This window comes from Parambassis ranga, chromosome 21 (genome assembly GCF_900634625.1).
Source record: "Parambassis ranga chromosome 21, fParRan2.1, whole genome shotgun sequence".
Lineage (NCBI taxonomy): Eukaryota > Metazoa > Chordata > Actinopteri > Ambassidae > Parambassis > Parambassis ranga.
Window position 1 is genome coordinate 1,593,086 of NC_041041.1, and position 26,150 is coordinate 1,619,235.

General features: G+C 46.2%; 1 protein-coding gene across 1 annotated transcript in view; it reads right to left on the reverse strand.

Annotated features, from left to right (window-relative positions):
* Nucleotides 1-26,150, reverse strand: part of il1rapl1a (interleukin 1 receptor accessory protein-like 1a) — a 137,229-nt gene that overhangs the window by 11,641 nt on the left and 99,438 nt on the right. Inside the window, exon 6 of the mRNA XM_028393326.1 lies at nucleotides 25,616-25,690. Within this exon, the coding sequence (XP_028249127.1) occupies nucleotides 25,616-25,690 (75 nt within the window). The remainder of the gene's footprint in view (nucleotides 1-25,615; nucleotides 25,691-26,150) is intronic.

Here is a 26,150-nt window from a genome sequence, read left to right on the forward strand (position 1 = left end):
GTCGTTCAGGAGGAGGGGGGGATTCACAGCTGGATTTATGAACAGGAGTGTAAGGTGCAGTGTGTGTGTGTGTGTGTGTGTGTGTGGGCATGCATTCCTTAATCCCGAGAAGCCTGTTACAGCCGGTTACAGCACTGCAGACAGCTCCACACAGGAAGGGAAGGAAACTCTGCAGCTTAATGACACAATCGGATCCTTCACACCGCCCGGAGACCGCCATGTCCTAAAACCTCACACACTCCAGGACCTGATCACACGGTTACTCTGGATGGAGCCATTTTCACTCAGATATGACTGCTGCTGCTGTACTACTGTAATGCTTTATTATCAGCATGTCCATCACTCACCCCCCAAAAATCCAGTGTGAGAGCTACTAAACCCAGAGCCTGAACCCAGAGTGACCAACGGCAGCAGGGGAGCGAGGTAAGGGGGAGAACACAAACACGAACATGTGTGACACAGTCAGGTTACAGTCACATGTTCATAACAGGCAGACAAAGACCAACGGTCCCATATTCCTCCTCTGACCTGGGATCTGCTCTGTTAAACAGGACCTTTTTATTGCAGGTCGGAGGTTTGATTCTCTGAATGTCTATGATGCCACCAGTGTGTTAAGTGAGAACCCAGCTGAAGTGGTCTGAGCACCTCTAAATGTGCCGTGTAAGAGACAGTTTCTGCTTTCTGTAACAGCAGTTTGTATTTTTATTGGTGCTATATAAACAAAATTACAGCGGCGTTGCTATTTTCAGTGTGATGATCTTTGACTGTGGCTGCTCCCTGTTCTCTCTGCAGCCCTGATCGTGCAGCAGGTCACATGTCTTCTGGCTGGGACTGTTTGTCTTTGAACTACAAGCTGCCGAACCCCCCCCCCCCCCCGCCCCACATGTACACAGCAGAGACACAGCTTCAAAAGGTTTCAGCAGGTCACTCACAAGTTTTAAGGCGTGCAGGGAAGGAGGATGGAGCAGACCCAGGAATGAACTGATAGTGCTGCCTGTGAGGAGCAGCGGCTGACATTTCCAAAGTTCAACAGCCACTCTCAGCTTGGTATTTGTGCACAGGACTCTACAAAGGCTACATGCTGCACCTACAAAATAGGTACCCCCTCAACCCCAATACACACACACAGCATAGGACCTACAGCACATTCCCTCTATCGTCAGATATAAGCATGTGTTGTACAGCAAACACATCAGCGCTTCATATTGTCCACCAGTGAGCGGCTGATGCAGCTCTTACCTTTCCCTGTGTTTATAAATCTGCTCCCTGCTGTCAGTTTATCCCCCAGATCAATTGTAAACTAGGAATGTCGTGCTGCCAGCAGCCGCTGCCTGGAGAGGAAGTCTCCACTGAGCTGCCTGGGAATCACAGGAAACTGTGGCAGGCCTCCTGCAGCCTCAGTCTAATCCGCATGCAGCAAACGCTCTCACAGCCACCTCTGTTATTTCTGAAAGTCAGTGGGTGGTGATGCACCTGCTTCACCGAGAGCTGGACGATGTGTTTCAAGATGGCGGCTGCTTTTTTGTTAAAGGTTTAAAGGCTCTGGCTTATATGAGAAGAGAACATGAAATCATCTGAGCGTGTAAGACCGGGACAGAGCGAGGACCTGTACCCCCTGCTGTAGGCCCGGTAATGTGATGCTGGTTTCTACAAAGCTAAAAGCCTCAGTGACTGTGTGATGGTAATTTTTCTGGCGCCTCCTAGGGGTGGTGAGCGTTACACTGCCTTGAGAGAAATGTTTCAAAAACATGAATGAGTCTGGAGCTCTATGATATTATTTGTAAAATAATGAATATTTATTGCATTAGTCAATAGTCCTCTTGTCGACCATGAGGATAAAATGACAGAAAGGCGGCCTGGCTTCCACCTCTATGAATACACGGTCACATCTCGTCCTCTGGCTGCACTGAGCAGTTCTTTCTTCTTCCCTCCCCTCTACAGTTGTTATTTGAAATAACGCGTCCTCTCTGCCGTTTGTTAAACACAGTGAACACCTCCAGCTGCAGTTCAGACCGGTGGGGTGAAAAGAGATGTGCAGAGAGAAGACTGTGTTACATAAGACTCTGTCATACTACCACCGAGGCAGATGGTAGGAAGACCATTAACCAGGACTGGAACAATGAGGTGAATAATTTGAACGCTATCGCGTTACAAAGGAGGAGGGGCGGCGCTTTAAATCTCGCCCTTCTCTCCTGCTGTCAAACCTCAGCAGCAGTGTCATTATTATTACATCTATTAATAGTCCTCCGAGCAGTTCGTAACCCTTGGTTACTATGTGTGTGTCTGTGTGTGAGGGAGACGTGTGTGTGAGTGTGGCATCATAACAAAAGAAACATACAAACAAGTCCACAGCCTGCGCAATTAAAAGAGTATCGACCCATTTCACAGTCGGGCAGGCGAGAAGAACCCGACGATGCTGTGAACTTCAGAGAACAGAATCAATGCCGTTCACTAGACTAGTATGAAAGAAGTGAAACATGTCCAACGTGTCTTCAAATTAGCCCGAACATGTAAAGGAATCGGTGGTGAGAGCAGCCATGCTGTAGCAGCGAGGAAAACAATAGAGCTGGAGGTGGATGAAGATGAAGATGATGAGGTGCTCTGTAGGCGTGACGAAGATGGACAGGATCAGGAACGAGCTCATGAGAGGGACAGCTCAGGTTGGACAAAGTCAGAGAGGACAGATGGAGATGGAGACAAGAGGAGAACCAAGGAGGAGACATGTGGATGAAGAGGACATGAAGATGGTGATGATGATGATGGACGGTGGAAAAAGATGATTCTGTGGCTGTGACAGGAACAGCTGAACGTAGATGTTCAGTATCCAGATTAAGAACATGGTGATACTTGGTGGTTTCTACCTAGAAACTGACCGAAATAATTACTGACAGTTCTCAGGAAGCTGCCACTGAATTTTCATTTGATCATTTCATCACTTAATGGTTGCTTTAAAGCATGACAGCTGTCACAAATAAAATAAATATATAAAAATACTCTCTTGGATAAAGGATGGTGTCACTTTAACACCGTCCCCAGGGCTGATCTGGCTGCTTTTTCCGCCTTTTTATTAATGAACCTATGAGTTAACTGTGGGCTCTATTGAGTCCAAACCTCTGTGGATCATCTACAACTAAACTGAAACATATGCATTATGTCCAGTGGTGTTAAAAACTAATGATTCCCTTCACACCATGACACTACCACCACCATGCTTCACAGGCTGGAATGCATTCTCAGTTTAACCCTTCTGTTCTCATCCATCCACAACACCTCCCCTCTGGTTGGTCCACATGATCTTCAGCAACCTGCAGACGGGCAGCAGTGCTCTTTTTGGACAAAGATCTTCTGAGTCTTGGACCTTTAATCTACTCTCGATGAATGTTCATATGTTGTGTTGCGACATTATCTTGAGGTTTTTGTAAATTGTCACAAGCTCTGTCACAGCTGGCAGCAGGACAGCAGCTTAACAATGAAACATCACTGACACACTGCCGACAGAAACAAATGGAAAACAAATGGACCAGGGTGGATGTTTTATGACTCCCTTTACACTCCACAGCCCCTCTGTCTGTGGGTTTATATGCATTCAGTGTGTTTGGTTAAAAATTCAAATCTCGGTCTTGTTTTTTGAGGTTCACAAATAAATGCGCCTTTTACAAGACTTGGCAAGATTAGGTGTGAAAAAAGTCCCCCGCTGACTGAATGTGCAGCACAAGAGCATGATTAAGAGTTTGCACGAGTGTGTGTTTCTTGATGTGTGTGCACGCCTTTGTGTGTTGTTTCTGCCTTCACACATGCGTGGGTGTGGAACAAATCCATGTAATCTGAGTGATTGACATCCTCCCCCCGGCTCAGAGTTGGTCACGGTGCCTGATGGAAATGAGACTTAAAATCCAGCCTCTCTTTCATTTCTGCCCACCGCCTTCTGAGAGGCTTCCACTCAGACTGATTACAGCACCAAATGCGCATTAATAATATTTGGAGGAGAACAGTATAATCTAAGGATAACTCTTGACCCTAATTATAAGTGTGAGCACAGTGGAGGTGATGGGTCACACTGAAGCATGCTGCTCTCTGTGCCCCAGGATTCTGTCATCAGAACTTTCTTTCATCTGTCAAAGAGCTGAACCCAGAGTTTTATAGCCCATTCTTTCAAAAATGATGATGAACACCACTTTATGAGTTAACCCTGTGCTGTGGAAGTGGAACACATCTTTGGATATATCTGCTTATAGTCAGGCTGAGAGTTAGATAAAGTGAATATGAAGCTACAGCCAGCTGCTGTTTATCTTAATTTAACTCGGACACCAGGCCACACGCTTCGCTCCATCTAAAGGTTAAAAAGAATCCACTTATATCAGCTCCCAAGTTCATGAGTCTGCTCATTATATCTCATTAGTGTGTGACTTCTGGGAGACTTGTCATCACTGTGAGGTTACTAGGCAACCAGCAGAGACTCCAGGAAGTCTCTGATAAACTCTCCCACACACAACCTCCAGCTTGAAGAGGAGAGGTTGGTGTTCCGGTCTTTGGAAGACTGTAAGGTCCTGGCATGTGGGGGTCCACAGGGGTTTGTCCTGGGTCCTCCCTGGTTCAGTCTTTTGGGCCTGGGGTCTCACCAGGTCACTGTAGGTAGAAACCAGTGACTTCTGACTCTCCCTGTCTGTGTTTTTGTGAAGCTGTTCAGGTCCTTATTGTAAAAGCCCATGACATCAACTTAATTACATGTGAAGCGACACAATGAATGGACCTAAAGAAAGCCGACTGCCTTTCAAAGGAATCATTAACAGGCCTTTCTATGAGATGGCACATACAGTAATAAAAGCGAGTGATGTGTTCAGGTCTTCTTTATGAATGAGTAAATAAACGTAAGGAACAAATGACTGAACCAAACCACGTGTGCTACAGTGGGTCATAAATCTGATTCGCATCGACTGTGGGTGCGTGTTTAGCTGATTTCACAGTATTTGGGATAATTAGGCGTCACGGAGCTGGCACTCAGATTCACACAGAGGAACGCTCTCCAAGCAGCCAGAGGAACGGAAAACAAAGCTCGCAGAGAAGACACAGTCTGCAGATGCTGTCCAAACTCAGCACAGACGCACAGCGAGATTGACAGACACACCGGCAGAAGTGCAGATGAACGAAACACCACGCAAACATGATTATAAACTGACAGACACGCACATGCACGCCATGAAGAATACACCGAATAACGCTGCCTGTCTTTCAGCTGGAGTGTGTGTTCCTCCGTGTTCGACAGCCATGTTTTATTTGTAGAATACGAAACAATCTGGAGCTTTTTCTAAAAAAAAAAAAACATACAGTGGGTTTGATGTTTCATAAGACGCTCCGGTCTTCAGCACAGCCCAGCAGTCTCTTTATTTTCAAGGTACAGTGCAGTCTGGCACATGAGGAGCTATCACATGCTGATGCCTCTCTCACCCTGAGGTGCACTTTGCTCATTTGTTTGATTTTCTTGCCCTGTGTAAGTGGGAGGAGAGGCACAACGGGCCGGGGCTTCCAAGAAGGTGGAGGTGTTGGCTTCTTTTTAAAAATGGATCTGATGCAATATCTGATGGAAAAAAGCAGCAATCGCAGCAAAATGTGCTGAATAATGTACAGTGGTGCTGTGTTTCTGACCAAGAGAACCCAATCAATCACATTTTTATAGCAGCGTTCGCATCAAGGACAAAAACAAATCTGTCTTATGAAACAGCTGAAACACCAGAGCCATGACGATGGGACATTCTATGACTCAGACGTTTGGCAAAATATGACATTAAAGCCATTTGGAGGTACAGTAAATGTCATTTCAAGTCTGCTCACCGACACAAATGTTCTGTGTTTTTTTTCCTCAGCAATGTGTTGCACAGCAGGCGTCACCAGAAAGGTCGGGTCATTTAGTTCCTGTGGACATCTGAACAAGATGTCTCATAAATACAAATAAAAAGGAACGTTTGATTTCATCCTCTCTTTAAATCTCAACCCTCAGCCGGTCTGCAGCTTCTCAAAGGATTTCAGGCTTCTCTTGTGTAATTTGTGTTTTTTTTGTGTGTGACTGGCGTCCACGTGGGCTGTGCTGTCACCAGCATTCGTCCATTTTGTCCATATGTGCCCGTCCCAAAGTTACAGCCGAGCAGACGGATGTGAAAACAGCTTTCTGCAAAGTCTCAGCATACTGCTCGTCAATCTGCACAGTGAAGAGTCAAAGATACAGCCCAGGACTCCAGAATTAGCTCACAGCTTTGGGAGACAAAAATACTTCAGGCTTTGAATTTCCACGCTAATCGCTCAAATATTTACTCCTCTTACTGTCTTATTGTGTCATTTTTCTTTAATTGTGCACAAAATCTCTGCAAGTCTATTTTTAAAAAAGGAATATTGTATGGTTTTCTGAAGAGTTTCAGAGTTTAAGCTTTTAGCTATGCAGAAACTGTGTGTGTGTGTGTGTGCAGAGATTTCCTGTGGATAACGCTGCAGGAGAATCTGATAGCAGACCTGTCAGTCATGATTCTTCCCCCACAAGGTGTGAAACAGGCATGAAAATGTGCACATGGTACTGTGTAATCCTTTTTCTGCACGCAGGAGGGATGAGAGGGCGAACATGATGAGCGATGCTCAGACCCTCAGACAACAAACACTGGGATCACATTTTCTCTGTCTTTACATCGTGCACGCACAGTGAATGGAGGAGCATCCATCTGCGTGTTAAAGATGGATGGAGGCAGTCCTCACAGTGCATGTTGCAAATGAGGCAGACATGGTTCTAGTTGAGAGCAAGAACAGGAGACAGAGAGGCAGAGAGTGGTGAAAACAAAGAAAAAAAGGTTGAATGAAAGCTCGTCAGCATCACCAACATTCCTTGGAATTCTCATTCCACTTCCCTTCACCCAAAACACTCTCTTGTCCGAGCTTATCTGTCAGAGCAGGAGGGAACATCTCCAGAAAGGTGGCTGTGCTTGCCGTTTCCTGGTTGTATCTGAGCTCGGGAAAGTCCAGATCTGTCTGTCAACATTCCTTTTCTGTAGCTGCCTGCAGGTTTCCATGGCTACGCCTGCTGTGGCGGGCGCCAGCAGCGCCTCTGCAGCTTCAGTCAGGACAGGAAAGACTCTGACTGTCACAAGAGGACCTCCGTTCAAGCAAAGGGAGGAAAGAAAAATGTGGGTCCACACTGTCAGAAGATCAGCCACGAAGGCCTCCGGTGGAGTGTGTGATGATCACTGCAGAGAGGTGCAGGCCCGTGTGGTGCTGGGGGGGGTGGAGGGCTGAGAAGTGGGGGATCTGGGCAGAATAAGTATAGGAATGAGTGAGGGCAATGAGAAACATGAAAGAGTTGGGACCCGCCCCCTCTGCCACCTCAGCGTCTCCTCAGTTCTAATATGGTCCCCTCTCCAGAGACAAACCCTTAATTACCATTACAAGCCTGAGAGCTTTTAACAGAGGAGAATCCCGCTTCCTTTCCTCTCTGTTGCTGCTTCTCCTCGTTTGTTCTGTGGCCCCCGACGATCCGTCAGGGAAATGTAAACCTTTAATTACCGGTAAAAATTATGGCCTTTGTGAACAGGTAGTTGGTGCCCTCGCTTTCATCTCTCCTTTGGTCTGCTAATCGTCCCTTTTTGATGACATAATAGGTGCTCTGTCCGAGGAAGACAGAGGCCCATTTATGCCACAGGAGACCAACATGTGATGCTTATCCTAATAAACATTTCTTTATCCTTTTCTAGTCCCGTCCCCTAACAGGAAACTATAAATTTTCATCTCTGAGCACATTTGTTTCTGTATTTTCTTCATGCAGTCTGACTCTGATCTAAGCTGTGACCTCACTGCTGTTTAACATCCAACCTTAACCAGCCCAGGGGACACAAACCCAGGACTCCTGAGTGAGAGTCCCCCGCGGGTCGAGGGATGCGCCGGCCCTCCTCCTGACATGGACTTTACACCGGAGGAAAATCACTGAAAAGATAGTTTCATGAAAAAGTGTGTGACAGATGAAATCTTTCATGTTGTGGTGTGACACTCAGTTGTTCCAGTGATTCCATACTAAATGCTGAGGGATCAGCACCGATTCCACACCTTCCTCCTCAAACTCCAGGCTGACAGCGTGACACTGCGCTCCGTGGGAACAGAAATGAAACTCCCCTCATGCTGTGGGCCGCTGCCTTTGTCACCTTTCTGCTCTGAGACGTGTCCCGTTCTCTCACAGAGTGTCTTTGTCGCTCGTGTCTTATCACGGCTAACGGCTCCACATCCTTCCTTTTCTTTTATGCTTCCTTCATTTTTGTGCCAGAGGGTTTTTGGGATTTCTTTTCTACTTTGGGTTCATGTGAAATCTCCTTTTATGGTCAAAATGAGAGCAAAGAGAATGCATTCTCCCCTCGATGACACTGTGTGTCATGCTTCTGAACGCTGCCTTCCAGGCACCTCCAGGAAGTCGAACCACTTCCGAAAAGATTTTTTTACTGACCAAGAATTATTTTGAAAAAACTCATCGCAGCTGCACGTGATTGTGAAAAGAAGGATTTAAAGGTTTTTAGTGAGTAATTGGCTCCTGTGCAGGATGCTGGAGGCCAGTTAAACGCTGTGATGTGAACACTTGAAGATGAACATCACTTTAACGGTGACCCAGAGGAGGTCTGGCTGCAGGCGCTGACCCACTGACCGGAATACCAACCGAGGCCTGACTAACTCAATTAAATCCACAAGTCCGTATTCAGGATCAGGTCACACCAGCTCAGACCATCACTATTAACCCCCATGTCCCCGTGGAGTTAATCCAGCCCCGCTCACACACACACTGGTGTCACCCTGTTTCAACAGAAAGGCCCTCAGCACACATCCAGCCTCCAGCTGAAGAACAGTGCTGTCTGTACGGATGGGTGGAGGCATGGGGTGGAGGCGTGGCGTGGAGGCGAGGAGAGGGGGCGTGGGGTGGTGGTGGCGGCGGCTGACGCTGACACCATCTCTGCAGCATTAATCCAACAATAGAAAACTATGAAAACATCTTCAGGTGGTTTCTGAGACATTTGAATCATTTCACAGTGATGAAGACGTGAGAAGATTCGACAGAGAGGAAGAGCTGTTACACTGAGATCTAACATGTGGACTGACTCAGCTTCCAGCGGCCCTCTGAGGAACTGATCTTGGTCTAAATGAGCTTTAAAAAGTTTAACATAAACATGATAAAAAGCTGAAAACTGTGTGACTGTACACAAACCAAGCAGAGAAGTTGCATTTGTATTAGCTGTAAGAACACATCTGTCACACAGGAGGAGACAGATCGAGGAATCCGTGGGATTAATGCCAAATTGGATGGAAAATCTGGACAGAGAGAGGAAAGAGGAGTCACTTCTCCGTGGTAACAGCAGCCGAGGCGTTAATGAGACAGGAGAGAGAAACAACATGACATGAGTGGACTGTGAATACAAAGACGTCTGCAGTGCTGCTACACAAATCTTTGACTCCACAGAACACAGAGAGCGGATTAATTTAAGGCACATCTGATCACGGACGAAATTTTAATTAACAGCATTGGATTGCTTTTTCTGCTTGGTGCTGACAGACTCAGAGGTCTGCAGGTTTCACAGCTTCCAGCGTTCCAACAACACTTTAATGAATATTTATTTTTCACTTGGGAAGAACTCATTTTACAAGTTTAGTGGAGAGTTCAGCTTTATATGTAAACGTCTTTTACCGTTACATGTCAGGTGATGAAGACAGTAAGAGTCTTTATGTAATTTGGAGGAAAATATGCTGAATTATGGAAGAAAGCAGCGGCTGCACGATCACTGACGAGATCACTCTTCCAGTGAAACTTCAAAGAGCAGCTCGGCTCTGTGTTTGGCTCGTCGCTGCTGCACACCTACTCCATATTTTAACAGAAGAAACCATGTTGCAACAGAATATTAGAGATGCTGCTCTTTGTAATTTAAATATTACAGTGGTAACAGGAATTTTAAAGATGTCTATAGTTTTTAAAATTCCCCAAATTAAAACGTCGGCATGTTAATAGCTTAAATAAACCACAGATACTCTTTGGGGGGGGTGCAGCGACAGCAGCATGGCAGGTGGCGGACATGAGTGATGGTGGAGGCGGCCATGTTTGGTGCTCTCTTTCAGGAGCTGCTTTCACACAGAGATGATAACGCCTCCTCTTTCTTCTGCCTTTGCTCATTCACACACACTGAGACCAAAGCCGACTAATTATGTCACAGCCGAGGTTTTTTTTTTTTTTTTTTTTACAGCCATGACATTTATACTGAAATATGATGCTTGTTTCAAGATGTGGCATACAGTTGTAATTCTGTGCACAAAATAAGATTCTTTGGTTTCATCTCTGCAGCTTTACACCTCGGCCTGACACTCATGTGTCTTCAGATCTAATTAATGACTCTATTATTGTTCTTTTATCAGATTTCTCCATCAGACCCCACATCAGCACCTCCAACACTCCGTGTCCGGCCCCTCTAACCTTCTCTGGGTGTTCATCGAGCTATTTCCTCCAGCCAGAGCCTTGGCTTATCTCCCGAACATCACCCAAAGCCCTCCTGTCCTATTTTTTTCTCCATTACCTGCCTTCTCTTTCTGTACTCCACACACACACACACACACACACACACACACTCTTTCAGCCGTCCTTTAACACAAATGGGTGCCCACCCCTCTTCAGCCTCCACACCTCTGCCTCTTATCGCACCTCTCGCACTCTGTCCTCGCTCTCACCCTCTGCTTTTGGATCCTGACCCTCAAATCTCAACACACCACTTCAGCTACTTTCAATTGAAGCCCAGAGCCACAAAGGCCCCAGCAGCCCTCCCCGTCTTCCTTTTTATCTGGTTTTTTCTCACACTTCTCTCTTTCTCTTCTGAGTTTCAATTTCTGATTCTTTTTCATCGCCCCCCCCCTCCACCTCCACCTCCACCTCCTCCTCCCCCTCCCAGATCTACCACAGCCGTGTCCGGTGAATTTCGGGCTTTTTGAGTGGGAGTGCAGCTTGAGCTCCGGCCTCAGGAGACCTATGTGTTGATAAATCTAAATCAAGGCTGACAAATGACTGGTGCGGAGTGGGCTGGAGACACGGGGACAGGGGCGCTGGGGAAAACAGAAATGTTTACACACTAACAGAGGCTGATGATGTCCCCTGGTACCTGGCGAAGTGCTGGGATAATTTCACTCTGGCAAAATACCTGTGGGACCTGCACAGAGCTGCTTCTTAGGATGACTTTCAGCCAATCAGAGCGCCAACCAGGGAGCACGCTAGGACGTTAATTACTGCAGTGATTTCCTGTGAGATGCGGTGTGTTTGATTTGTGTGTGTGTGTCTGTCTGTGAGGAAATATGTGCTGCACCATGTGACGGCGAGAGCACAGCATCAATCAGGGCCTCCTTGTCTCCAAAAGAGATTAAATAAGCTGGAGTGCATAAATCCTCCCCATCATGACACATCACTCATCCTGCTCACTTTCTGTCACTTTGACCATAAACTGTGATGATGTCACAGATCCAAATCTGTTCAGTGGAGCCCTGAATGTTTGTGAAACCTTTTATATTCAGCATAAAGACAGAATTTACAGTCATGTTCAGAGTCATCATCATCATCATCATAACCAACAGCAAAGATAAAACATCAAAAATCTAATCTCTGCTGAATGGTTCTGAGTGGGCCAGTGGTGTCATTATTTCTAACAAACCATCTGCTGCTTGCTCACACCCACAACAAATGTAAATCTGAGTGAAAGATTTTGGTTTTGTTTTTAACTTTGTGAAGATGTTTCAGGGTGAAATCTTCTATCACACAAACGCAGGCCGGAGGCGTGAAGCAGGTGAAGCAGGAAGCTGGTCAGAAGCACCTGTTTGTTTGTCTTTTGTGATTGATCCCGCTCGGGGGTAATAAAAACGACTTGATCCTTAAACTGGCTGCGAGGCCAGCAACAAAGAGAAATCAATCACATTCAGATAGAGTCAGCCTGATGCTGAACATCAGCCACGCAGTGCCACTGTGCTGGGTTCACAGACAGCTCTCTGTCAGCGCAGATGCAAATGAATCCCAGCAGCTTCAAACACAGGCTGGCAGAAGAGCTCATCTGAAAAACATGTCAGAAAACACACAAACATGGACGTCAAGCCCACTTCCTCCTTCCTTCCATCTCAAAATTCCTGCTCGCTCCGCTCCCAGCCTGTGAGCTGCAGCCATTTAGTCTGCATGGAGTCAGAATGCTAATATGCTGGGCTGATGTGGGTCAGGACTTAATCCTGTAGAAATGATTATCACTGCACGACTGGAACTTCTCTTGTAGGATATCATTACCGCTCGGTACTTTTCCACTGCACTGCACTATCATTCCCTTCAAGACAACCCAGCAGAAACCGCAACAATCAAAATGAAAATTACATGTTGTAGCAACCAGCTGGGAAATATGATTCCCCTCTTTGTGTATTCATTGTTCTGTGTGTGTGTAGCATAACTTAATCTTATCACTGTTATCACTTCAGGACTACTCCAAAAACCACATCAGATATAACAGATAACAGACGGAGGTCCACATACCATCACACACGTGTAGGGACACACAAGAACGAAGGGAACTGGACCTACAGTGTGGAAGACTCAACACATTTCCACAGCAACACATCTGTTTCTTAAAAATTGTTATAATATTGTTATTAAAACAAACTGATCAGATTATAAATCATCGTCTGTGGTTGGCACATGTTGCTACTTGCTGCTACGATAGGAGCTAGTGATGTGCCGGATGCTAACGTTTCGTTCAATATGAACTCATCTTTTATATGACTCAGGAGTGATAAGTCATCTTACAGAGTGATTCGGTCACTACTCTCGCCACACGGCAGGCAGCTGCATGAGCTGCAGTCGGCAGGACAGGAAACAGAAATGTTCATGGGTCCTCGTTCTTTTGTCATGTGACAAAAGTTTGAATTGCTTGTGGTAGTTGTATATTGTATTTAACAAGAGGGATACAGCGCCACCCGCTGTAAAAATGAATGAAATGACTCACAAAAAGATTCGTTCCATTTAGTGTTTGAGAGTAAAAGAACTGAGTCAGTGAAAAGAGTCGAATCTAAAAACACACAGACAGTTTACGGTCTTTTTGTCAGATCTTTAGAAACATTTTCAGCTCCTGCGTCGTTGGATTTATGTGCTGACTAATCAGCATCAGTCAGAAATGTGTTTATTTAACTGTTTGTCGTTCATGTCTCTATCGAAACAAAGCAGAGGCTGATCCAGATGTGTCAGTAGAGGAGAAGTGGGACGCCTGCTGCAGTCACTACATGCTACAATCTCATATTCTTTGACTGACATTGGTCAGAGTTCTTTTTAACCCATATTAGTCATGTGTCCTGGTTTTAACCTGGTATGGACATGAATTATGCAAAACAAGGAGACCATGTGACTGACATGTCGCCATGCTGTGCAGGCTTTGTATGGGTGTGTTAGCACTGACTTGTAGTCATTGCCCAAACAGAGACGAACAAGAAAATAAGCATGTGTGGAATCTGTGTTCCTGCACATGATGATCTACTTTACAGCAGACAGCAGTGAAGGCAACATTACAACTAACCACTGTGTGTGTGTGTGTGTGTCTGCAGCAGGGTGGTAAAAATCCCCGCTTACACTCTCACTGAAGGATGAGGTGTTTGCACAGAAAAAGCCCACGTCGACCACACATAGCGTGCTCTACACAAGCAACCAATCATGCATGGCGGAGTGTGTCTGTGTGCATGCATGTGTGTGTTTGCATCCTTGTGTGTTCAGTGGTGCGTGTGCGTGCCGATAATTCACACAAGTGAAAACGCAGGCTACCTGCAGAGCGCGGGGAATATGACAAATGGAAAAGTTATTTGTTTCACAAACAGTTCAAACCAAAAGGGAGTAATGTTGGAAATAACACGAGCGCACGTTTCAGCAACCACACACACACACACACACGAAGAACGAGGGCACGCCGTCAGCACAGAGCCGAGGCAGGCAGCAGCCATCACACACCACCAGGAGCTTCAGCTGCTCTGTTTGCAGCTGTAGAGGTGTAAATGTTACTGCTGCAGTCTACTAGACTTGCAGCTGCATTATTGAATGATTGTCCATGATTAACCAATCAGTGTGTTCTGACATTTGATGGACTAACAGTGGAAAATGTTTCAGACTAACAGTCCGAACGTCCACTCGTGGATCACTGCTGCAGCTGTAGAGCAGATCATGAGGCTTCAGATGATAACGTTGTGCGTCTGTTGGCTTCCTGTTTGCTGTCCTGACCTCCAGGCCCCCTCCCGGAGCCTGACCTCATCACCTTTCATCACACTGTACAAATGGTTACTGCGCTGAACAGGAAGCAGAAGCATGGAGGGCAGCAGACACAGATGGTGGCTCCAATACTCTCAATCAATACTCGAGTATTGATTTCAGTATAGCTGTAATTTCACTGAAAGAACATAAAGTATATATATATATAGAAGAAAACTCATCCCAACAGGATGATACATTTACTCCTGAGGCTGCAGACGAATCTATATACAATGACGCCAGACCTCTGAATGAGAGATAAAGTGAGACAGTGACGGAGCTAAAGAGAGAAAACAGAAACCAGTGAGTGGCAAAGAAAGTGATGAGGAGGAACAGCGCCAAAGAGTGGAAGTGACAGATGACTTGTGAAACACGGCGCGATCCGGTGAGGCTGTTCTGCTGGAGAACAGGAGACGAGGTCAGAGAACTCCTTCCAAGCTTGGCTACACTTGCACGTACGTAAAGGTGACTAATTTTCTCATTTTCCAGTTGAGGACAAAATTCTGTAATGGCCCCACTCCGGTTGAATCAGTGATGGAGTCCACTTTAGCTACACATTATGCTCCACTCGATCCACATCTGTTCTCAGTCTGCCTCACTTTTAAAGGTCACGCAGGAAACTGCCAAACACAAAAGGTCACGTTATCTCTAATAGAGGAGCGCGTGCGATTAGAAAAGCCACGAGTAGAAGAAAAATTAAGTAAGAAGAGGCCAGAGAGGAGATGAATACACTCCTACACCCTCCATGGGATATTAATTAACATCCCATGGAGGGTGTAGAACAGGGTGGAGAGGGTGGTGATGTTCTCCTACCAATAACTGTCATCAAAACAATCTATTTGCACCACTTCAGACAGAGAGTTGTGTGCATTCAGGTACAAATGCTACAACAGTTGTGACTCAACTATTTAAGCTTTTTACATCAGGTGATAGTACAGCTGGGAGTTGGTGCATCTCCAATTAAAACATACTTTTTCCATTTGGTGCTACACCTCCCTCCACCGGTGCCTCACCCACACAACAAAATGAGCTACTTCACTTTGGTACTTTTCACAGAGAACACTGAGGCACATTAAAGCTGCAAGATGCGAGAAACCTCATCCAGTGTGAGAGGCAGCTGATGCCACTTTATCAGCCTCAGTCATCATAACTTCTGTTTGTTTCTTCTTGTTAAAGGTGGAGCGCTGTTAGGAAGGTGTTGCCTTCTGGCCAGAGGAGCAGCTGAGGAAGCACTGGACTGAGACCAAGACCCCGTTCACACTGGGGAAATCAATCCAGCTAGAGCGGGATTCGGGCCGTATCTGGATATATCTGGATTGATTTCAATCCACTCTCGTAGGCGGATACGCGTTCCTACCGCAGCCTGAACGGACTCTGTTTATTACAAGGTGCCACCTAGCTGTTTGGAGGACAACAAACAAGCCGGGTTAAGCTGGATTGAGAGTGGACACGTGTGTGTGATAGCCAGATTTGAAAATAGGTCTGAACGTCTGGATTCATCTGGATTCAGTCCTACTCTAGCTGGACTGACTTTCTCCAGTGTGAACAGGGCCCAAATTCTGTCTGTCCAGGTAAGTAACACCAGGTCAGGGACTAATGCTATTTGCATTTATGGGCATTAATGAGCACCAGGACTCAAAGAGAAACCGTCTTTAGTCCAGTTTGATAAGATCTGACAGACACCTGATCAACCTAATGTGGTCTCTGATACCCATCAGACAGTTTGAGCCATCAGTCACTGAGGCCTGAATCACAACAGCATCTATTCTTCGGCTGCCATGGCTGTGGGCTAATAAGACATGCGTCTTTAAAAAACACTTAACTGCCTAAGTGGCTCATGTTGAGCCAACACTGATGGCAGTGATTTAATATGTATGTGGGACTGGGACTATGGATTGGTTTTTGATAAAAGGCAGCGCTCCGGCTGCGCTGGTTTTCTCCTCTGTGCGCTCTTATCTCACTCTTTATGTTTGAGACAGTAACATCGTCTTATTTTTATTGCCTCTGTTCAACTACATTAGGTACGTGTACAAAATCTACCAAACCAATCACGCTCTCGATACTTCAGCTTCCTATTTAAATCAGGAGCCTCGAACTCAGCTGCTGGTAATGTCCCCCCATACACGGGCCGCTTCAGTCTGTCACACTCATACACACATAAAATACAGTCGTCTCTATTTTTAAAATGTATTTGCTCTAAACAGTGCAAATAACACATGCGAAACACTGCAGCAGAATATGTTGATACTCTATTCTGTGTGTTATGGGAGCAGCTGGAGACAGGGAGGCCTGAGAGTCTCTGCTGCTCCCTGAAGGATGGATGGATGAAAAGGACACTGAGGTGTCAGCCGACCTCTGAGGACCTGCTCAGGTTAACGTGGACCAGGTCTTTAAAGGGACATGTTCATATTGTTCCTGTTGCATGAGCTCTCTGCCACCTCCAACATAATAACAAGCAGTGTGTGTTAGCTGATGATAAGCCAGGATAAGAAGGTCGTGTTTTTTCTGCTCTTGACTCTTTAATTGTACTTTTCTGTGCACCACAAGCCAAGCACCATCTAGTTCCATTATTTTGGAGAGAAGGCAGACAGCTCTGTGAGCAGCATCTCTGAAACAATCTAGATGAACAGACAGTACTGCAGGCCGCATGAAAAAAGGGAATTGAATTTGGGGTGAACTGTTCCTTTAATGAAAGGGGACATGACGTTCAGAGAGAGGCAGAAACACTCGATCTCTTTCTGTTTTTCATTTAAACTATTGTTCATGTGAATAAAGGCAACATTTTCCCATCAGCCACTGCTCTCACATGCTGTTCTTTGCTTTTCAGCACAGTCCAGTGTGTTCAGATCCCATTACGGTTTAATTTAACCTTTATATCATCATCAGAAACAGCCAAATTCATCAGATGAAAAGTTTTTTATTTCTCTATAATAAACTGAAACTCTGAGAACCATGATGGTTGGTTCCATTAACAAAGACACATTTTGATAAATGTATTTCTCAGCATCACAAACCAGCTGCGGTCAGCTGGTCACACGTGGATCGTTTATCGTTATACTCCCAGATTAAAGAATGTAAACTGTAGTAAAATGGACGAGCAGCAGAATGAGCTGTGATCTGACATATTCAACAATACATCCAACAGTAAATACACACCCACACACAAACAGAGCCAGCTGCACACTTACTGCCCAGTAACCCGAGAAGGGTTTTTTCTTTTGTTTCAAAGGGGCTAATTATTACCACAGAGGGTAGTTATTACAGAAAGTAAAGCTGGTACTTAAAATGCCTGTTCTTCCATTGTTTAATACTAATAACACACTTCGGGGGTTGAAGAGAGGAAGGAAAGAAGCTGCATGGGAGGAGAGAAGGAGCAGAAATGAGGGCAGAAATTGCAAAGAGAGGCTAAAATAGCTGAAGGAAATGAGGCTGTCTCGTCCCTCCACTGGGTAAATTACAGCTAAAACGCTTTATCTGCTGTTGTTTTTGATTTTAAATTGACCCCAGTCTTCCTTTACCCTCAGCTCTCTCCTGCACTGCAGTGAGAACTCCTCAGTTAATTTTATCCCCGGCGGTGCTCATCCAGCCCTGCTCACACAGACAGCAGTCGCCCAGCTCAAGTCATTATCTGCTTGTGTGTTTATTCATAAAACCATGTCTATAATGCATGAGCCACGTCTATACTGCGCCTGTAGGTTCTGATCTACATGTGTGAGTGTGAGGTGAAGGACTGGCAGAGGAGGAGGAAGAGGAGGTGGCGGGAGAGAGAGAGAGAGAGAGAGAGAGGGAAACAAGGAAGACAGAAAGTCCATTAACACACTTGTAAATGAGTCTCAGCTATTTACCACACGCTGGGCCTCTCGAATTACAGACTGTGTTCAGGATGCAGATTGCAGATGGCAATTAAAGATGAACAGAGCACACAGACACAGAAAGATGCACACATGCACTAATGTAAGCTCTCACACACACACACACACACACACCCTAAGGCAGTAGTTCAGTGCAGATCTACTGATCTCCATAGCAACATTCACTGCCGTGGGCGACGGTGACATCACAAAGATTGATTGTCATAAAAAAAGCAAGCGTGGAGAAGAAAGAGGGTAACGGAGGTGTTAGCTAAAGTGCAGCGGTGCTCCTCATGGCTGCATGAAGCCGCGGGGTCTCCTCTGGTGAACCAAGAGCAGACATATGTGGAGGGCCTCAGCTGGTCTGGTGTGCTTGAGCAGGGAGGATGGAGAGAAGCGCTTATGTAACGCGGAGAAAGAGAGCTGCTGCAGATAGCTCTCTGGGGTTCGAGCGCTCGGTGTGGTCTCCTCTCTGTTTATCCCTCCTCCTCTGTCTCCTTATCTTTTCCTGTCCGACCGCCTCCTCTCAACCCTCCTTTCTTGTCTCTCTCTCTTCACACCGCTGACTGATCACCCTGCTGACGCTGTTACCCCTCACTCAGTGACTAACTCCAGCGTCCAGATTCAGCCACTCGCTTGCCGGAAACATCAGAGCCCTAAAGTTTAAAAGTTCTGTCTTGCCTCCTCCTCCTCCTCCTTCTCTTTTTCCCATCTCTTCTACCCTGCCTGGTTTGTTGGCACTTGTTTTTCTTCATTTTTCTGTTACGTAAGACAGACAGAAGTGGAGCAAGCTTCAAAGTGAATGGCAAAGCCGCCTTTTCCCCTGCTCGCTTTGCTGTTCATGCATGTCATTCCAGTGCCAGCTCTCCCCTCTCCCTCCCCATCCATCTCTCCCTATCCTTGCTTTATTTTTTTTTCATTTGTCCGCCATCTTTTTTTTGTTACTCTTTTTGCTGATTAGGTCAAACACTGAAGTTTCCAGCATTTTACAGACGCACAGCGGTGTTTGAACGTTTGTGAATCCTTTAGAACTTTCCTGTATTTCTGCATGAATATAACCCAAAACATCATCAGACAATGTTGCCTCATCAGGCTGCAGAGGTTACACAACCATCTGTGAAGAGTGTGGACGGAACAGATACGCAGACTGTACAAATGGGGGAAATTTAAAACCCCTGCCTGCCCAGGAAGGCCTCTCTCACGATGGTTATTGTCAATGTTGATGGATCCACCATCAGGAGGACAACCAGGCCGTGTATGACAGAGCTGCAAGGAGAAAACACTGCTGCCTGTCTGCAGTTTGATAAAGAACATGAGGACAAACCAGCAACACACAAGTGGTTCTACAAAGGAACGGTTCCAGAAGAACAGAGTTCATGTTCTGAAGTCAAAGACCTGACCTTCATCCACCTGAGATGTTGTGGAAGGACCTGAAACAAGCAGTTGATGTGAGGAAACCCAGCAACATGTCAGAACTGAAGCTGCTCTGTACTGAGGAATGGACTCAGACTCCTCCAAGCTGCTGTGGACGACTGATCAGCAGCTACTGGAAACCTTTAGCTGCTGTTATTGCTGCACAAGGAGCTCACAGCAGACACTGAGAGCAGAGCTTCACACACTGATACCACTCACACAGATGAAGCTTTGGATCATTGTACTGAAGGAATAAAGGACAGAGGCTCATACTTCTGTCTCATTTTGTTCTCTTGTGTTAGAAACAGTTGATGTTCTGAGTCATATTCGTGCAGTACAGCATGTCGATATCCACTTTGCCAGCATGACCAAACATGTGGCGGGGACTGGATGTCCAGGATGAGTGGACAGTTTCTGTCCATGTCTGCGCCTCCTACTGTCTGCTCTTGTTGAGTCACAGAGTGATGCTGGGATGTGCTCCTTCTTTTTGATTAGCTGTCACTGAGCTCGAGCTTCAGACGCAGACATGCTAAAAGCTTCCGCACCCTCTCTTTAGACATTCCTCGGCTTTATTATGAAGAAACTCTCAGCAGCGACTTAACTGTTGTGAGAATGTTTGAATTTGACATCATTTGGATCTTACATGAGTGTGTCACACGGCGTGAAGGTGTGAGTGTTTGATTCGGGTTTTCCTGTGCCTGCATGCTGGCTGTCAGCCGACATGTCTGCTGCAGTCTTAGGAATGGCTCCGTGATAAAACCAATGAGAGTTGAAACATCAGTCAGGTTTTGTTTGGATTGGATGTGTCAGGTCCATAAGGTCCGCCCCCCAACAGGGCAGCAGGTCTGCCTGTCTGCTCTGAGCTCGGTTTGGTGTGTACCTGGTGTTTGTGTGCAGTCACTCAGTCAGTCATGTGTATCTGTGTATGCCAGCATTTATAAGACAACCATTATCCAGCTGCTCCTGTGTTAAATCCGTCACTGCTGAGAGTTTCCTCACAATAAAGCCAAGGAACGTCTGTACAGAAGGGTGATTCAGGTACTGGTCGCTTTTTGCACATCTGAATCTGACATTCAAGCTCAGTGACAGGCAATCAAAGAGAAGCAGGAGGCAGAGGGAAAGGGGCTGGCCATGTTAAACAGCAGTCCATGTGTGAGCGAGTGTAAATGAACACATTCTGTCACTTTTCAAGTTTTCAGCTCTGCTTTGGCCTGAAGAGCACTTAACGGCTGAAACAAGTGATTCGCTGCACTGGACAGCCGCTCAGACAGCGTCCTCTCATCAGCTGCCTCCGAGTCAACACGCTGATTATAAAGTCTATTAAAACCAACAGGGCTGGACCGCGGCCGCTTAAAGAGCACCTCAGTCTGATGTCAGCCTGAATCCAGGCGGGCTCCACACTCATCCTTCTTCCTTGCCTCTGTTTTTGGAGCTGTGGCTGTGGTGTATATGATGGGCGCCGGGGCTATGTGCTGCACTGCTGTGTTTCCTGATTCCCCTGTCTGCACCCCCCCTTCTGTTAGGCATGTGTAGAGCTGCTGTTGGTTCATTTATCATACAGCGGTCTCCTGCTCCTCTCAGCCCCAGACCCAGTGATTAATGACGACCGTTCACACTCTTAAACATTTAGCTTTGTTTTGCTAACACGCGGCTTCCCATACCCGGTCGCCGTGGGTTACTTAACGCTGGGTCACTGTGGGACTGCAGCCCAGCAGAATGACGGCTCTGCTGTGTGACCTTTAACGGCTCTCTGTTAAAATGTAAACACGTCTTATGAAGTACATATAGAGCCGTGCTTAGGGACAATTATAAGATTTCTGCTTTCTCCCCACTATGATGGAATTTACTACTTATCCAGCTGAGCCAGGCATTTTTTGAACACATCAGACTGTAAATAATCTGAGTGGTGGCTCTGGCCGTCGGCATCTTGGCAGGAACTGAGTCCGAACTCACACTTAATCCAAATAAATGTTGGAACGCTCATGGAGCTGAGATGGACAGGCAGTCAAGTGAAGTGTGGTACAGCTCTATGTGTCCTGTGAAGCTGGACATGTTAACACCGACTCTGTGTGTGGATCAACTCGCTTTAGGAGCCATCCTCCAGTGGCCACTTGAGGAACTGCAGCGCTTCTGGCACTCCTTTGTTGGTTTCAGTTCTTAGTGATGGAAACATATTTTCACATCCATGTGATCCATGGTTGGTGTCTCATATATATACCCCCCCCCCCCTCCTCTCTGCTTTGTGGAGATTTGAAGATTCTACAGAATTCTCTCACTTCATTGTGACAACAAACCACCAAGGGAAACAGATGTTCCTCTGGAGAGTAAAGAGTAAAGGTCAACGCAGATTCATTTAATTAAAAAGACGACGTAAAGTTGTTCCACACACACACACACACACACACACACACACACACACACTGGTTGATCATCTAAAGCACAGAAAGAAAAGAAAAACATGATTATTATATATTTTCATCTCAATAAAGTTTAAAGTACTAAATTATGCTAGTTATGCATTTTATAATAATAATAATAATAGTAAGAGTTGAAACATTAATTAATGTTGCAGCTAATTCTGATTACATTGCACACTGCTGGGTAGTGTGTGGATTTCCCCAGAGATCAATATTTTAATCTGTAAATATAATACTTTCTTAAATATTTTTAGTTTTATTAATCTGAAGGAGATTATTTTTTACATTTCACATTGTAGGAAGGGCAGGAGTTGTTACCATGGCAACCCTAACGTGAACCAGATGTTTTTAAGGCCTAAAAGCAACTGTGCGTGGAAACGTTCATAAAGGACTGGAGTAAAGTAAAGCACGGTGCTGATGGGGGGCACGAAGGTCGGGGTCAGAAGGCTGAGAGTCTGCAGCAGAGTTGGCTCCAGTCACCTCTCCGAACCTTCTGACACAGAGGGGCCATTCTGGACATCAGGGTGAACACAACCCTGAGCTGTTTCTGGAGGATGAGGAAGAGTTGGGTATGACTGGGTCGGGTAGGGTCAGGTTAGTAGCCGTTGTCATGGTTACTATTGGTTAGGTCCCCAAGAAGTCAAACTAAGTTGATGCAAATTCTGTGTGTGTGTGTGTGTGCACGTTGGAGTGAAGAGCTCTCTCACCCATCCTCTGCTGTTGGGCCCTGCTCTCTGAATAATGGATTCTAATTCCTTTCCACTAGAGTGCACCCATCTGCTGGCTTTGGGGGACAGTAAAATCCTCTATCAGTTACAATTATCCCACAGTTGCTGAGGACTGCGCTGCAAGCGTGTGTGTGACCTCTCCACCCTGAGCAATGCAGGGATGTATGTTTGTGTGGGTGTGTGATGAAGAGGGAGAGTGAGCGAGACAGAGGGAGTGCTGCTGCGTGAGCTGAATCCCTCAGCCCCGCCCTCCGGGACAGGGAATCCATGACAAACCATCCTGAGGGAATCAAAAGCCAGCCAGTGAGTCTGTGTGTGTGTGTGCGCTTCTCTTTTAAATTTGGCACTGTGGAATATGTCACATACTGTAAGTGTGTGTGCTTCCCTCTCACTAAGCACAGCTCACAGAAACTCTGAATCATCCTGCTGTTCTGGGAGGAGCAGAGGTGGACTTCACCAACCCACCACTGGAGGACAGCAGTAAATCTGGAGAGAACAGGCAGAGGGCTGTTCCTCCTACAAAAGCTCGAGTCTTCCAAACAATCCACTCATCCAGTAAAAATCCAGGAGTGATGTCTGACAGCCTGCAGCACAAAGCAGGAGGGATGTTTGACATTTTAAACACCAGGTCTGATATCAAAACTGCTTCTTCCAGCTGAGACAGCTGGTTAAGAGAAATCCTTCTGTCATTGAAAGAGATGTTTGTGTATTTCTCACGTCCTGTTTGTATTAATTGAATTCTCTTTATGTGAGAATGCAGCAGTGTAGCCGGGAAGCATGAACACATCACAGCAGGGCGGCCGTGGCCTCTGGGCAACGCACTTAACCCCGAGTCTGGCTCCCAGTGGTTGCACCATTGGTGTGTGTGCAAAAAGGGAAATGTGACGCAAGGTGTTTTCATTCATTTGTTTAAGGCGGTAGAAAAGCTCTGTATAAATACGGACCGCACAGTTTTCACCCATGCATCCACTTTCTGAACCCGCCCTGTCCTGAACCACAGGGTCACGGGGGGCCAGCCCCAGCTGTTAATGGCTGAGAGGTTTATGTTCACCTGCTCTGATGCTGCTCTTTGTGTTCGTGTTTATGGAGCATGTGCAGCACATGTTGGTCATCTGCAGTCTTTTGATTGGGCAGAAATAAATCTCATCTGACCTGACACACTGACACAGACACACACACACACTCTGCTGTTTGAGGGTGGGGTCCTGAGTGACAGAATGTGCAGCTGTGGGGCTTTGGCCCCTCAGCAGAGAGCTGACAAACCCCCCCGCTCAGAGACAACAATCGTCTCCCTCCCCATCGCCTCTCCTCCACGATGCCTCTCAGTTTCCCATTTTCGATTTCTTTCTTTTCCGTGCACTCCTGTGGTCTGATCTCCTCTGTGAAACTTTATGTGTTTTATTTATGTCTGCCTGTGTGTGTGTTGTGTGGAGCCAGCTGAGGTGGAGGCTGTCTGAGACCTGCACTGGCTGCAACAGCAGAGGAGATAAAGTGGGTCTGTGCTTCCCGGCAGTGTCGCAGATTTATCTCTCTGCTTACGGCTCTGATTTTACTGCCCATCCACCGGCCTCCACTGGATGCTGTGTCTTTTTTTTTTTTATCCTCTCTCTCTATTTCCCACTTGCCATAAGGGACCAGCCTCTTTCTGTGCACGTTCAGGCTCCCATAAATCTGCCACATTGCTCCATAAAGCTGCTTAGGGCATGGCTCAAGAAATATTAAGGAAGAAGAGAATAAATAAATAAAGCTAAATAAAAGAGAAACTCTGGTCTGGAGGGAGAGACAACTTTTCTGCACACAAAATGGAGGCCAACTGTAAAATATTTACTTCTGTGCTTTAGACACTCTGCTGGGAGTGTGTGCACGACATCACACACTCCTGTCTGCCCTGCTCTGTCTGTAACTCTTCTTGAACAAGGCTTTGCCAAACCGCTCCCACACCAGCTCTCATCTTACACACCTATTGCAGATACATCATGTGTGGTTTTCTAGAAAATAAATTATTATTATTATTATTATAAATATTTCTGTCTCATGCGTTGGCACCGAGTGACAACAGTGCAGGAGACACACATGAAATGTATAAACATGTTACATGTGAACTGACAAACTGCAGAACAGAAGTCGATCTTTTCCCTCAAAACCTCGGTGGAATCAGAGATAGAGACAAATGACACAAACAGCTGAAGGGCCCACACTGTGCAACCTGCTCAAGCATGGGTGTGAGTGGGCTGACATGTGAGGCCGAGCCTGTCAGTTTATCAACAGCAGCAATTTTTCACCCTTGATCAGCCAAGCGTGGCGGCATTTTAAATGAACTACCTGCATTCCAGTAGCATCAGACAGAAGACAAAAGGCGAGCGGCTCAGCGAGTCACCGCACCTTCTTTCTCTTTGTCCCCGACCCTCTCCTTCTGTCACACACTCTTCCAATCCCACCCCGCTGTCCAGACCTCTCAGTCTCATCCGATCAGCTTCACCACGACACACATTAGCCATTCACAGAGCGCCGAGCGCCATGTGGACAGTGGCTGTGCCCAGAAATCAAGCAATATGCTGTCACGGAAGAAAACAAACAAACAAACAAACAAACCACACTCCCGCATGCACACATAGTAGGCCCGTTGTGACCCCACGTCAAGGAAGACAAACAACGGCGACAGACAGCGGCCGCCTCTCCATGTGGCAAACCAGTGTATGGAACCCTGGCACCATATGGGCTCTCCATTGTTGACAAAACAGCCTTAGGGACATCAGCGCAGACCATTTGCATACATAGAAACCACTTCTACAATTTTCTTTTGCTGTCTCTCCAGCAAATACAAGTGCCATCATCGATCTGCATTCAGCGCCTGAAGCGGTGCTGTCATTTGGACCGCAGCTGGAGGAAATCCCACCATGGTCTTACCTAGCTGAAGCTCCATGTTGCTAATCTTGTTTTCCGAGGGAAACAGGATCTTCGGCGGCTTATCGGTCAAAGGAGCTAAAAAAAAGAGAGAAAACCAGAGTTTAGACATGATAAAGCAGAATGAGGATTTTGTTTCTTCATTTGTTTTTATCTCCCGGCCCAACTACGCTGTTGTTTCATATTTGTGTTCTCTCATATCTGACCTACTGTGCTTAAATCATAAATGAATCACTCCTTTCCCAAGAACACGCCATCATTTAATCTGCATGAGTGTTGGTTATTTGAAGAGCCCTCTCAGACTGTGTGTGTGTGTCTGTGGGAGAGAGAGAGGCAGCTGATGCTGTAATGATGCTAATCATCCATACGGGCGATGTCAGACCTGCTGCTCCAGTCCTTCCTCTGGGGGATGCTGGAACATGCAGCAGTTTTATTGTTGTTAAAAGCGTTTGTGTGTTCTGCAGCGGAGGCAGGGCTCTGGGGTTAAAGGGTTAAAAGAACAGAAACATGGTCTTGTATGTACATGACTAAAGAGGAA